The sequence below is a fragment of the Mus caroli genome, chromosome 12 (assembly GCF_900094665.2).
Source record: "Mus caroli chromosome 12, CAROLI_EIJ_v1.1, whole genome shotgun sequence".
Classification (NCBI taxonomy): Eukaryota; Metazoa; Chordata; class Mammalia; order Rodentia; family Muridae; genus Mus; species Mus caroli.
The window spans coordinates 33,567,862-33,583,662 of NC_034581.1; the positions used below are offsets into that span (position 1 = coordinate 33,567,862).

Sequence of the window (15,801 nt, forward strand, 5' to 3'; positions counted from 1 at the left end):
TGGATTGGAGCAGAAGCTTTGTTCCACTCACCAGCAGTCCCAAAATCCTGCGTCGGGGGTCGTGGGTAGCTGGCGGGTGTCAGGCAACCCTGAGCTCCCGCTACCCTGGCGCTGATCCAGCCGGATGAGGCCTGTGGTCCTACTCAGGCTGGTTTCTGTTTCCCTCTTTGTCTTATTTTCTATTGCTGGGATAAAAGTGCTAAACAAAGTAATTTAAAGGAGAAAATAATGTGTATTTGCATTATAATTCCTACCAAGCCACCTAATTCCTCTCAGGGAAGTCAATTCACATTACAGCCTCATCAAGAACACAGAGCAATGGATTAAAAGGCCTGGTAGTGCTTAGTTAGAATACAGAGCCACAGACCAATACACGCACAGTAGCGCTCAGTTTGAACACAGAGCCATAGATTGATTCATGCATAGCAGTGACACTTCATACTCTCCACGCCTTCAGCCCAGGCCTCTGTGCCAGGCATGTGCCATATACCACGCATGGGTCGGACCTTCTCAGTCATCAGCACAAGCACTGTTTGTACAATAAACTATGTGTTTCTGAAATATGGTTAACATGCTATGGTGGTTTGAATAAGAATGACCTGTAGTCGGGTGTGGTGATACACACCTTTAATCCTAACACTCAGGAGGCAGAGGGAGACAGAGGCAGGCAGATTTCTGAGTTCGAGGCCAGCCTGGTCTACAAAGTTAGCTCCAGGACAGCCAGGGCTATACAGAATAACCCTGTCTCGAAAAACAAAAACAAAAACAAAAAACAAGCAAGCAAACAAACAAACAAACAAAGAAACAAACCCCAGCCTCTATAGGTTTATGTGCTTGGAATCTTGGTCAATAGTTGATAAAGATATTTTGAGAAGGACTAGGAAGGTTTGCTATTTTAGAGGAGCTGAGTCATCAGGACTGGGCTCAACATCAGCCCCTGGATATTTCCCCTTCAGCTTCCAAACTGCAGAGATGTAAATTGTCTGCTGACTAAAACAGTTTTGCATACCTTACTGCCAGCTACTCTGACACTATTCACCATGATTGTCTCAGACTCACCCCTGAAACTGTAAGGAATCCCCTAATTTAATGCTTTCTTTTATAAGTTGCTGTGGTCATGGTGTCTCTTTGTAGCAATAGAACAGGGAGTAGAGTAAAACAAATACCTTAAAGGATGCTGTTTCACTAACTTTCCACGTACATGCAAGACACACTCACCCACACACCCACACCCATACGTGCCCATGCACGTGCCTGCACGCTAGCACACACACACACACATGCATGTATACTGACAAATTCACTTGTGCATATACTTTATTCATATGTTGTTGTACAACAAGTTAGAAGCTTAACAGTTTATTGTGAGATGGATTCAGGAACCTGTCAATCAGTCTGTCACTTCTGTGAACCCACCTGCCCAAGCCCCAAGTTGATTTGTTGTTAGTCCGTTAGCTGAGGGCAGGCTGTATTGCATCTACAGTCTCAACTGCACAAGTTCCATCCACATTCATTTGCATGACTGTTAGCTGGATTCCCTGTGTTTACACTAAACTTAGCCCCTGAAGGCTTATTAGTTAAGAACTTCTCCCCGTCTCCTTCAGAAGTAGACCAGCAAAGAATATTTTCCATCATGGCATCTAGGCATGGGAGAGCATGAGAGAGTACTAGAAATACAGCTATTCATTTAAATTACCAAAGTGATATTGCACCCATCACCTTTGACAGAATCTTGTTTCCTGGAAGGGAGTCACTTAGCTTGCTGACTTAAAAGGAAGTGGATTACTGAATGCATGATCAGGAATGGACTGGAATCACCAGAGCCTAGTCCTCATTTGATTTGACAGGAGAGAGTCATGTCATGCAAGGTCAAAGACTTCTCTCTTTCAGGGTTCCAAACTGCATTTCATTACATTATCAAAAATTTTAAATTCATAATATACTTCAGGAACCATTTTAGATTGTGTCTATCTCATCCACAGGGGTACATGAAAAAATCTAGAATGATAAAATTTCTCTGTAGCAATAGTAATTATATAAGTGCTTTTGATTGGCAAGTGTTGAATATTAGAAATGGAGGTTTTATTGAAATATATACATCTTATAATGGTTTGTGTGTATGTGCACGCGCGTGTGTGTATGTGCCTGTGTGTATGTGTGTGTTTGTGTGTGTATGCACGTGTATGCTGCACCATGTGCAAGCATGTACTCAGTTCAGAGCAGGACATTGGATCTCCAGAAATTAGAGTTACAAGGAGTTGTGAACCTCCCAGTGTAATGAGAAAGAAACATTGGTTCTCTGAAAGAGCAGCAAGGACCCCTCACCACTGAGCCATCCAGGCCCTGAAACTTGCACGTTTATTAAAACCGTTTAAAGTTAACAACTCAATAATATAACATACATATTACATTAGAATTTGGCTACATGAGTGGAATTTTTGGCTACATATTAAGCAAATATATTCATATAAATATATATTTTGGCACTGTAAATAAGCATAATTATTTCTAATTATGCCATTGCAAAGCACTAATAAAATGTTATATGATCATAAAGTCTATAATTTACTTATAGGAAAAGAAAAAATATTACTGTTGAACAGTATACATAATTTTATTAAATCTTTCTACAAAATAACTTTTCTAAATAATATAATTTTTCTTCCTTAATATTTACTTTCATTTATTAAGACAAAGAATTTACCAATTCAAGTGCTGAGGAAAATAAACAAAACATTAACTATTAACTTTTTCATATTCCATTCACATAAGAACAATTGGAACCGTTTTCTTTAAAATACCTTTTTGTAACCAATAATCTGAATATAGACTGTGCCAAAAAAAAAAAAAAAAAAAATCTGCCTCTTGTCCATTGCTTGGAAAGGGACATAGGTGAGCCCATGGGATCCTGTTACTTCTTGTTGTTTACGCAGCTGTGCTTCATTGATCTCAGACTCCTGTGCCACAGTTTGTGATGGGAAGTAAATGCTTTCAAAACACCTCCAGACACAGATCTTTAACCTCTGCCTTCACGGAGTCTTTGTTCCACAGTGATTTCTGTGGAAGTTAGAAGGAAGCAGCTCCAGACTACCTTGCCCATCTCTGAACCCACATTTTGGGTACATTAGGATCAATATTTAAGTTCAAATATTGTTAACTCAAAAGAATACATGTTCAATTACTTGTATATTTAATAACTGGGTTTATAAGCACCAGGTTCTAAAATGCTCAATAGTGAAATTTCCAAGGAGGGAATGGTGTTTATATTATTTCTATGGCTTAGTTGGTAAGCAGTTTACAAAACTTAGAAAATTCATCAAGTTTATTACCTCTTAAAGAAAGCCCACCCAACATCTGAAGATACAGATAAGCTGCATTGACAAATCTCATGAATGTAATAAATAAGCCAGAAATTTGGACCCTAAACAGTTTCAGATACTTTATCTGTGAAGTTTTAAAAGACCTTATAAATTACTGCTCATTCGTGCAAGAAGAATTCTTGAATTTCTTAGCTACAGCATACTTATTAGAATTGATTAAATGAATAAAACCATAACCAACCATGATCTAAGTATTTATCAGACAATGGTTAATGAAAACACTTTTCCTTCTTGAAGTGAGACCAGGTCTTGTTAGGTAATCTTGGTACTTCTTGGTGTAATAAACAGCCTCGATTTGTTTTGAGGACACATGAAAGGCATGTGAAATGGAGTCAATCTTGGTAAGCTCTGAGAGGAATCAAGTGTAATGACTAGTGTGTCATTTGATTTTTTAAAAAGTCTATTTTTAAAGATCAACATCAAATATTGTCATGGTTTGCTTATTCCAGCAGCTTTTCCTATCAAGAAATAGGATGGTGGAGTATTTCATTATACACCAATTTTCCCCGCTGGAGAATTCTTCTTTAATTAGAATTGTGTTATCACATACTGAAAACTCATCACTGTCCTTTGACTATGTTGTTACAACACCACAAGTTAGCTTTTATGATCTGTCATATTGTAAATGTTGGCAAAGCATACATTTTGGAAGTCATTTCATTTCATTGGTGGCATGTAATTGTGTCGCATACAGTGTGAGTATTTACTGGTTAGGTTTCATTTCATATGTATTCATAATTTGTATATGGTCTAGTTCCAAAAGTGCTTCAAGGAGCCTTCTTTTAGCGATTGTTCTGATAGCTAGCCTTTTCAGAGAGATGCTCCAGACATCTCATCTGCTCTCAGCAGAGCAAAGCACATGACTGAATGGAAGCTGCTCTGTTCTCATTCTCATTGCTTGTTGTAAATTATGTGTTTTGCAGAGATTAATATTTTCTGGGCAGCACACCAAGCACACCACAGTTCTGAAGACTATAACTTATCCACAGCACTGAGACAGTCTGTCTTGCAGCAGTATAGTTCCTGGGTAAGTTGTGGGAAATTGAAGAAATGTGAAAGTATCATTTGTTTTGTAAATTTTGTAAACAGTCTTTCTGTTTTCTCCTGGTAAACTACTAGAAGATGTGTGCTTAAGTGACTCCTTCTCCTTTCTAAAACCAGACACATAGGAAACAGACACTCTTTCCAGAAGTAAAATTTTGTTTGATATGAAACACTCAAGAAAACACTCTAGACAGCAACCTGAGAAAGTACCTATCCATTAATATTTATATATTCTTTTTTACCTAATCTCAACCAGGAGGCAGACATATATACAATAGGTTTCAGTTCAACTACATTCAGACAGAAATACTTTATACATATAATATTTTAATTAGAAAAACTTACATTTCTCAAAAATCTGGGAAAAACTTCATAAGTTATAGGCATGGTCCACAAGATTCCCAATAGTATTTAGGAGACTGGCACCTTTTGTGGTCTGGCCTAGTGGAAAGTCATTATATCAGTTGGAGATGTGTCCATGGAAGGATTTTTGGACCTCAGTTATTTTCTCTGGCTCTGTATTTAAGGAGGTGAAACCTAAATACCACAGACATGCATGCTATTGAAATCTACCATGAGGTGCCACTGACAGAAGGATACCCTCACCATTGCTGTGCAATACTGTCTGCATTTGCAATATCTAAAGCTGTGAACTACATGAGCTTATTTTTGGACATTAGTTTTGTTTCTGTATTTCCTTGTTGTGACCTCATATCATTTAAGTACTCTACAGGTGAGAGATGTGTTCATAGAAAACACAGTATATAGAAACTATAGTAGCTCTAATTTTAAGATGATAGGATTGAGTCTGCATTTACAATGTTGAGATATAAAGGAAGGTAAAGAATAGCTTATCCAGCCTGGTCCCTGTACACTTGAATTTTGTATTCATGATTCTTCATCACCATTAAGAATCATTCTTCAGTTATTATCACATTCGATCTTTGTTAATAAGCTCATAGTTTGTTGTGCCAAATGTTATTAGGAAACTGAAGGTCAATGAGGTAAGATCATAGTTGGTAAGTATGGTAAAATTCAAGTTCTTAACTGGGTGCCTTTTAACATATTTAAAAGAAAATATGCTTGTTTGGGTACTAAACCAAAAGGTAGAATGGGTAAAGCAGACCTGTAAGTCTGTGATGATATGGTTAATAGAACAAACTTAAAAGAAATGTTCCCTAGCACTAACATACTGAAGACCCCTATGTTAAAACATGTCTCTATTCTATTAAATGCTACAAACTGAGCATCTTAAAACAACAACAAGGTGTATAGTCTCAGAGATCTGGAGGCTTCCAGAGCAGTGTCACCACCAAGGTTCCAGGGAATATCTTCTCTAATATGCTGTACTAAACTCTTGTTGTTTGTGGGTTTGTTAGAAAAATATCACCAATTTTCAAGCTTTTACATCACATTATTTCTGCATCTCTGTTAAAATTTATCTTTTTAAACTAAGGGGAATGGCTTTACTGAATAAGGAAACCATGGAAGCACATAGGAGTATAAACAAGGAGGGTAGGCATATTTGAAGTTGACCAAGGACATCCATGCAATTAATGAATGAAGTGCCTGAGATATTGTCAAAATTAAAAAAAGCTGTAAGAGCATCATATTTCTCAGTCTGAAGAAACATATTTTATATATGAACTAATTTTTAAGAAATATATTAAAGGAGTTTCAGGAAAAACCCACTTTGCCATATCTCATCAAACAATTCTAGATTAAGATGCCAATCCAGATATTTGACCCCAGTTTGCTCTATTCTCAATTTTTATTCTGTTTATGTCATCCCTGCCATTAAATCAGTGCATACAGTGGTGGCTGGAGTGCAAACACCCAGCTGACCGAGGGTGTGTCGTGGAGGACAAGCTTTAGACGGTTTCTTCAGCTCCTTGACAGGGCATTGGTGAAAAAGCATGGAACTGAAACTGTAACTTCAAGGTAGAAGCATGCTTCCAGAAAAAAATACTCAAGGAACATGTGGTCTGTGGTCAAACATGAAAGGAAAGGATGGAGATAGTTCATCTCTTAACAAAGTTTGTCCCTCAGAAGGTGGAGGCACCGAAGTAGTTCTAAGTGATGAGGATTATTTCTCATTTAGAAATAGTGACAATTTTGGAAAGTATGTGGACTGAAATCCTTGCTGAAATGGTGTCCCAGGAAACTGCCCAATCCAATGACATTCTGAACTAGCTCATTACCTAAATAAAAACCATGCCTCCATTTTATAATAAACTGATGACACCTAAGTTAATGACATCCATTGTCTCTGAAGTTTAGTTCTGCTGTACTGCTTTAATCATTTCCAATAAAATAATATAAATCAAAATTATCCATATGTATAAAGTTAAAAAAGAGTGTAAATCCAAACAAACTAAGTTTCATACTTATCTGTTTTCAAAATCAAACATCTTATACTACTCTGTCACAGACAAAAAAGTGTGATGAATTTGGAAATAACTCACAGCACTATCTCATAAATTGTTATTTGTTTGGAGAGGGTTGATGTAGAAGAGATACATTGGAGAAAGAAAGGTAAGGGTCTAAGGCAGCCTCCATTTGTGACTAGCACTTCTAGGTTCCTTCTTCAATATATTGAATATTCTGAAATATATTTAATATATTGAAATCAAAGCCTAATTTCAAATTATTTTCTTTTCCTTGTATCATCTGTGAGATACCTCATCAGCAGTTATATAAAGCCTATAATTTGAAAGTTACCAAGGCAACCCCATATTTTAGGACAAATAATAAATGGGTCATGTCTTTGAAAAGAAAATTGGTGTGTGAAATGAAGAGCAAAATTAAGCTCAGAGAGTATTTCTTTCATATTATCATGAAAATTGAAATTGCAGAGCTGTCATATGAAGCAATTAAAGATAATAATTCCATTTTCTAGAATTTATAAGCATGCTATTTGTATTTCAAAGTCAATTTTAAGCCTCACATTACCTACACAAAAGAACTACAATTTATAGAATACTATTAAACTGAGTGTCATTTTATTTACAATACATTTCTATAATTTTTATATCTCTTTAATCTTGCATTATACATATTAATGCATTTCTAGTACATATACCAAACATTTTCTAACAATAGCATGGATATCTCATAATCCGTAATAATATCAGAATGATCACTTCCTTACATTGTCTATCTTTGTACCTCAGGCTGGCCTGGAACTTGTGTAGATGAGGTCAGCCTTGAACTCAGAGAGATCAGCCTGACTCTGCCTACTGCATTATAGGACTAAATGCCTGAGCTGCCTGGTCTAGCCATCTTTTTCTAACTCCATAATAGATGATACATGAAGGAGCTACAGTTTTACATTTATTATATAACTGTACATGTGCTCAAAAAGTGAAGAGAAATCCAGTCATAACACATATACCTACAGTCACAAAACTTGGGAGAATGAGGCCAAATTAGGCCTGTATAGTAGATACTAAGTTTACTAAGTTAGCAAGGGATACACAGCAAGACCCTGTTGCAAAATAAGCAAATAAATGAATCAGAAGAAAATTAAAAAGATTTTGGAGAGAGAGAGAGAGAGAGAGAGAGAGAGAGAGAGAGAGAGAGAGAGAGAGAGAGAGTATGAGTTCTCAAAGATAAAAATGTTTGGAGAGNAGGCCTGTATAGTAGATACTAAGTTTACTAAGTTAGCAAGGGATACACAGCAAGACCCTGTTGCAAAATAAGCAAATAAATGAATCAGAAGAAAAAAAAAAAAAAAAGAGAGAGAGAGAGAGAGAGAGAGAGAGAGAGAGAGAGAGAGAGAGAGAGAACAAGTATGAGTTCTCAAAGATAAAAATGTTTGGAGAGTGTTATAATAAAAATATGGTATATACTACATATGCTACATATATAAATCTGTATAGAGCTATAATCTAGAGTATAAAATGAAGGACTTTGAAAGTAGTGCATATTAGTACAAGCAGCTAGTTTAGTATATAAAAAATGATCAGTCTATTGTCACAGGTCAAACTGAGATATTGCTAGCAAAATTCTTGCTCTCTGCTTTAACTATGACATACTCTTACTATCCCCTGATAGATAGTATTTATAAATGGGCTCCCTCACATTTCTTTCAGTACCATTCTTGAGGAAGAGCCTTTATGTCATAATATTTGCCACTGTAAGCTTGCCCATTCAAGAATTCAAAATACTGGGCCCTGAAACAGAATTTAATCAGCTGTTCATCTCATTCAGGTACTAGAGGAGTATGGAAAAAGAATAGTTTTAGAATGATGAGAATAGGCTACCATGATCTCATATCAAATATATCATCAGTAGTGATACCATGTTGGTAGCTTCACATTTAGTAAAATATAACAAAAATACATTTTTACCCCAAAAGACTTCATCCCCCAAAATTTAACCCCAACCTAGTCATGGGCTATTCTAGTTTTGTGTTGTTGCTATGATAAACACTACAATTAAAGACAACTTGTAGGAGGAAAGGGCTTTTTTTCACACTAAATTATTGAACAAAAGAAATATACTTACTGAACTATTCTAATGTACAGTATAAAGTAGGTAAATAAGAATAAAATATTTGTATAATTTCTGATAATAGTAAGCAATATTCAATATCTTTCAGAAATAGAAAAAATACACAAACATATTATATACACATATATGTATATGCAAGTGTATATGCACATTCATGTGTATGTGTATAATTATATGATATGCATGTATAGGATTATGTATGTGTATATGTACACACACACACACACACACACAAAAGAAATCTAAGCCTCTGGTCTACTTCAGTTGATATTTTGAACCAATCAGTGCTTAAGTCTTGGTGGTAGTGAGAATGAAAAACAGCTCTTAATATTTTCTCTGCTTTTGTACATGGATAATTCAAGGTCACCCAAAATAGTGAATGAGAAATGTTTGGAGACATCTCAAGTTCATTTCTCATGAATATTATTGGGTTTGTTGTATTGTGTGCAATAGTGCAGGATGTTTTTATTATGTCATACTTTCTATCAATGCACATAAACAAATTTCAAAAATGGTTTGACAAGCCATAAACAAGAACTATTTTTCCAGTTGCTGGAGTTGGAGATATATGAATATCAAGAAATAAAGATACAAGAAGCTAAGAATTTTGGATGTAATATCTTTGAATGAACCCGGGGAATCACAGTCTAAAATGAGTTCTGGCTACAGAAGGAAAGCATTTTTGGACTCCTATGAATTATAGAGACAAAACTACACTCTGAATCTCGTCTGAACACACAAAGACATCCTTTACTACCATCAACAAATATTCTAAGATGCCAAATAAAGGAGGCTGTTTTCTTTCCTTTCTTCCTTTCTTCCTTTCTTCCTTTCTTTCTTTCTTTCTTTCTTTCTTGACTCCTCTATTTCTGAGTTTCAAGTATATGATGCATCCAGGAAGTGGAAGGCTGTAGCTTGCCAAGCCATTTTGGAAATTTGTTTTAAAAGTAACCTACTCCGCTGAATTTACATTACTCCTCCTAGCAATCTGTTAGTCCCTTCCTGCTCTCCCAGTGAATGAGAAGCTGAGAAAGGAGGTTGAATGTTGCTGTTGAGAATTACACAAGAGGCTAAATTATACAATCATAGGTTGTCAGGTCACTTCTGTGGAAGTGTTCTCACCTCAGGTTTCCATAAATATCATTCTCTAGCATTTCCTGATGTGATGGAAGAGGCTGGGAGTGAAGTAGTTCACTAAAGCAATCTTGCATTTCTAGGTGGTTTCTTTTATTAGGAGATACTCCAACAAATAATTAGCTCCTGTTACAAATTGTTAGATTACCGTCAATATTGCTGAGTCACAGAAGACTTCATGGAGGAAGTAATGGCTCTTCTGAACTTGTGAGAATATCAAAAATTAGCCAAAGACAAGGTTGTAAATGGAATGTTATATGAAGGTAAAATACATGGGAAAGCACAGAATTGTGGGGAAAACACAGTTTTAGAGAGGGAAGAACAAGTTATGTTCAACAGGGAAAAAACATTTAATTTCCTGAGGAATTTGATAAAGTATCAGAGAGTGGTGACTTAGAATGGAATGGATTTCCTTACAATTCTTGAAGCTGCCAGTGTAAAATCAGCTGACCCAGGACTTTCTCTCCTGAAAGTCCTGGAACCCATTTCTAACCGAGCTCCTGGTTGTTAGCTGACAGCAGCTACACTCTTTATGGTTAGACAGAGCCTCCCCTACCTTTTCTTTATCCAGCTTTCCTGCATGCCTTTGGCGCGTGAATCCAATTTGTGAGAACACTACTTCTATTGAATTGGTCCCACTATTTTTAATTCATGTTTACTTGATTGTTTCTGGATTTATGCTACTTTCAGAAAAAAACTCACATGGTGGGGTTTTAAATGCTAGAGCATTACATGTTCTTTTGGGGAGGTTACCACTCAACCTATGATAGTATGATGATATCTAAACTGTAGTGTGCCTGAGAAGGTGGGATGTATAAGGGAAAAATGCACAGGCACGTAGACATGGAAACAGAGAGGCAGGCCTAGACTATAATTTAGAGCATTGAGCTCTTGTTACTTTCCTAAATACTTCTCAAAAACATAAGATGTATTTTATGTAAGTGAGGAAAATACCTAATTAAAAAAAAAGAAAAAAAAACAAAAAACCAAACCAAAACAAAAGATGTATTTTATGAGACAGCTAAGGATGGCCTTTAAATCACCATTCATCTGGCCACCACAGTATTCTTTTTGCTGGGGTTACTGGTATGAAATATCTCACTGGCAGCATGTATATTTTTAAATATAAATATTAGTGCTCTGTATTTGTTATGAAGGATTTGGCTCTTTTCTGTTATCATGGACTTAATGTGGACATACTACTTGACTCAACAATTTCTAGTGTGTACTGAAGGAAAAGAAAAACAAGCTTTTTGTATAGGTAGTACTATAAAAGTTCTTCTAGATTTAAAGATGTCAAAAGACTTCTAGATTTAAAGATGTCAGAAAGAAAGAAAGAAAGAACGAACGAACGAACGAACGAACGAAAGAAAGAAAGAAAGAAAGAAAGAAAGAAAGAAAGAAAGAAAGAAAGAAAGAAACAAAGAAACTAAACTACTCAGAAACCTTAGGTCCTGAAGGCTTTGTTTTCTTCTTTATGTCTTTTAAATTAATTATACTAGGAGCTAACAAGACTCATCAAGGTTAACAGCACTGATGGCTCTTCTAGATGACTGGGATTCAATTCCTGGCAACCTCATGCCAGCCTACAACCACCTGGAGTTCCAAAAGACCTATGGTCCCTTTCTGGCTTCCAGGGTATTGGCTAAGGCTACACTGGGCACTGTACATACATTATGCACAGATATACATGAAGGAAAACTACCAAAAAATAAAAAATAATAGTAATAAATGATAAAGTATGTATACACTCAAAGTTTTGCCATCTGGCTTAGCAGTTTACTAGTAGTTAATTGTCCCCCAAACCCTGATTTTTCTCTCAGGTCTCCCTGTATGCACCTACCTCAGTTGCTTCTTTTCCATGATTGGCAAAACTGCTTGCATGCACCATTTTAGTCCACACTGAAATCCTTGGGGCATGAAAAAGTCATCTCTCTATCCACACTCTGCACACCCACCACCAGGTGCTGTTAGCCGGTAGTCCTGCAGCAGGCTATGCTGTCTGTGATCCCCTACTCTGACCTGGGCTTCTAGACATAGAAATCCCTCTATGTGCTCAATAAGCCCTAAGACGAACTTGAACCCTCTTTGGTTTTTCTTCTTTGTCTTTGGGAAACCTTTCTAGAATTTTAATCCCTTCCAGCTCTGGTTACTAGTTAATACCTCATGCATGGTCATCTTTGGAAAGATGGTAGAGAAATTTCAAGTTTTTGTTGATTTCTCTTTCTACTCCTATTCACATCTTCAATTAAGTCATGTCAGAGTTGAACATATCATCTCTTTCTACCTTTAAGATAATAGTCATCTCTTGTTTAATCCTTAATTTTACCACATTACTCTTCTCATTTTCTCTCTTGGACATATTTAAAAGTGGACATTACATGTTACTTTCTGAAAAAACTTGTAAAAGTAACTAATTCTCCAGATGTGATTTTCATCTTAGAGACTTACTACTGAATAGAAGATCACCCTTTCTAGCTCTTTCTGATCTCTGACTGGCTGGTTCAATCCAACACAAAATCCTCTCCAAGCTGACTGATTCAATCTGGCTTCTCTTGGCTTTTGACTGAATTGCTCTGTTTGGCCTCAAAGGAACTCTGGCAATTTGTTCTAACCGTGGATCCTTCTTATTCTCTGGCTTCAACTGTCTCAGCTGACCTGCATTGAACTTACAAATGAACTCAACTCTACTGCACTGACTCAAGTGATCTGATTGGAACTGAACTAAACTGGCTGAACTCCACTATACTGGCTGAACTCAATTGAACTACACTCAGTCAACTGCTCTCCATCCCTGACTCACTCTAGGCTGCTCTTAGGAGCCTTTTTTCTTTCTGTTCTCTAAAGATTTCGTGTATTCTATCTCTGTCAAATCTTTCTCGGATTTGTCACTTTGTGCCTCAATTGGATGTCACCTTCAAAGATGGCTGCTTCCTTTTACAAATCAACCTTACTTCATTGTTTGGGTTTAAAGGTGTGTACTAAGGTTGGGTGTGTGTATTCCACACAGATCTAGAAGATCTTTATATGTGATCCCTTGCCAGAGTAGCCACAGTTGTTGGATTAAAATTTCTTTACAACTTCCTTAAAATGATTTTAAAATACTATCATCACTCATTTAGCATTTAACTTTTTTCTTTATCCATTCTACATTTTTTCTATACCAAGATACAGACACATGAAAGACTGATAAATCCATTATTTCTTTAGGAAATGCATGTTCCTCCTAGATCATACTCCTCTGTTACATCTGCACTCTGCCTCCTGGTCTCTCTGAGATCTGTCCAAGCCTCCCACAGTCTAGGCTTTTACAACACTACTTTCAACAAGTGCAGCAATGTCACAATACTTATTATCCCTGCATGCACCATTTGTTTATTGCTTCAAGATGCCACCACCCAACCACTGTCTTTCTACTGGCTTCCAGCAGGACAAACTACACTGACTTTTCTCTGCTGGACTGAGACTGTGCCTTGTCTTATCCTCATCATTTCTTCATGTGTATAGTTCTATAGTGGTCCTGTTATACATTAATTATCTCATAGAATAGTCAACATAATGTAAACTGTTATTTACAGTTAAGGAGCCCTGTGGTATTATCAGAGTGGTATTGGTGTGAATGCTAGGTAGAAATGTAGTTATTTTGTAAATAAGCACAATTCCCCTGCTGTCCCAGGCACTAACAAAGTATGAAGAGGAAGGGATTTTTTTTTTTTTTTGCCAAGCCATTAATTATGTTTAAGGATTTATAATAGAATGAGCAGTTAAATTGACAGCAAGTTTGGAGCTGGGAGATAAGTGAGCTGGAGGTTTAAGTCTAGCACTCCACTGAGGAAAAGCATTTGTCCCTTTGGCTCACAAATGCAAATTTATATGCAAAACAGTAACAACAAAACAAGAGAGATAAAAGAGGGCAGACAGGAAGAAAGAGGAAATAAAGGATTCTCATTCCTAGACCACACTTACAGATTCACTTTCAATCAAGAGGATTGGGCCCTTTTTCATATAATTAGTTTCCTTTGCAACAGTGTGTTAATCAAAAAGAATGATTATTCTGTTAATGCAAGTTAGTACCCAAGCTTTCTTTTAAATCTTAGAGAGAGAGAGAGAGAGAGAGAGAGAGAGAGAGAGAGAGAGAGAGAGAGAGAGTGTTTTAGCTTAGCAAAGTAATGCATAGCTGGAATCCTAGCACTTTGAGGTAAAGTTAGTTACATTAATACTTCTAGATTGGTCTGAGCTACATAGGAAGCAAACAAACAAACAACAAAAACAGTGTCCCAAACAGCAAGACTGCCACTTCTAGCATAGGACAGGGTGTATGCTATGCACACAGGTGCTCAGATCATTGCCCAGAGAGAGGAAAAACTGAATTAAAATTTATGGAAAGAGTCATCTGGCACTTTTTAAAGGAGGTCTAATCCCGTGGAAAACTCATCAAAAACTGTAGTCTACAAACTGATGGGCTTTGCTTCATGTGAACATGGAGGGATCTCAAAGGTCCTTTGCTGGAAGAAGCCCAGGTTGAGCATAGCAATAGAACCACCCTTTCTACAATAGCTGTCACTGTCATAAGATTATTTTCTCTACAGTTTTCGTAATTGTAATGTACACTGAATACTAATCTGTCAGACACTGTTTTTTACAAAAATGCTATTTATTGAACATTCAAAATAAGTCACTTCCTATTCTTTTTATTAAGGCATTTTACCATATACTACTTTATATCATACACTACTACCGAACGTTTAGAACTAAATGGACATCTATATTTCTAACAATTTTGTTCTTTACAAATAGTTTGTGGTGAGACCATGATTGAATAACAAACCTAATTTCTTTTATTGCTTACTAATTTGATCCATTGCTTCTAAACCTATTATAAATTATAAAATGGATTCTGCTTGTCACTAAAATATAAAACTATTTGCTTTAGTTGACTTAAATTCAGAACATAAATGAGAGTTTAATGCCTAACTTTCAGTGCACACCCATTATTAAATATCCTTCAAGTGATTATTTGCCTGATCAAAGACAAAGACATTATAATAATTCAGCAATTAAATTGTAGCTTTCAGAAAAAAAATATTTTAAAAATATTTTTAGAAACATGGATTAAATAAGATCAGAAATGTAAAGCAGAAGTGAGATTCTTTGGATACTGACTGATTTGGTTGTTTTTTATTTTCTTTCAAAGAAACAGTTTTGACCACATGAAAGTGCTCACAGGAACAAGCTGTTAGGAGACCACAGCAAATCACACTTATTAGTTAATTCTAAGCAGTTCTGAGGTTTAAGAAAAAGTTGGTTTTCTAAGGCAAGGATATTTCAATCCTCAGAAGATCTCGACCCCTGTGACTATTTTCACTCTTCTCACATTGCACTTCCTACCTCAATAACTTGGATAAAAATTTAAGAGATATTTTACTTTTAATCACTCATATACAAATTAAAATGGAAAGTCTTCAATTCTTTCAATATGTCATGTACTGGCTTTTGTTATAATTGCATTTTATTATTGAGGAAACCAGGCAATAATTGAGCATTTGGGAATGGTCAAGGCACAAAGGCATGTACTTTACATTTTGCTTCAATAAAGTACTTGTGCATTATAAGCAACCACTTTACTTCCAGGAAACATATCTAGAAAGGAAAAAACACACAGCATGTGATATTTTAATTAAAAATGTTAAATGCCAAATAGAAGACTAGTATTTGCAAACATATCACT

General features: G+C 36.1%; 1 protein-coding gene across 2 annotated transcripts in view; it reads left to right on the top strand.

Moving 5' to 3' along the window:
- Agmo (alkylglycerol monooxygenase) overlaps positions 1 to 15,801 on the top strand; it is a 356,668-nt gene that overhangs the window by 105,467 nt on the left and 235,400 nt on the right. For both annotated transcript variants that reach the window (XM_021178991.2, XM_021178992.2), the window contains exon 4: positions 4,304 to 4,407. In XM_021178991.2, the coding sequence (XP_021034650.1) occupies positions 4,304 to 4,407 (104 nt within the window). The remainder of the gene's footprint in view (positions 1 to 4,303; positions 4,408 to 15,801) is intronic.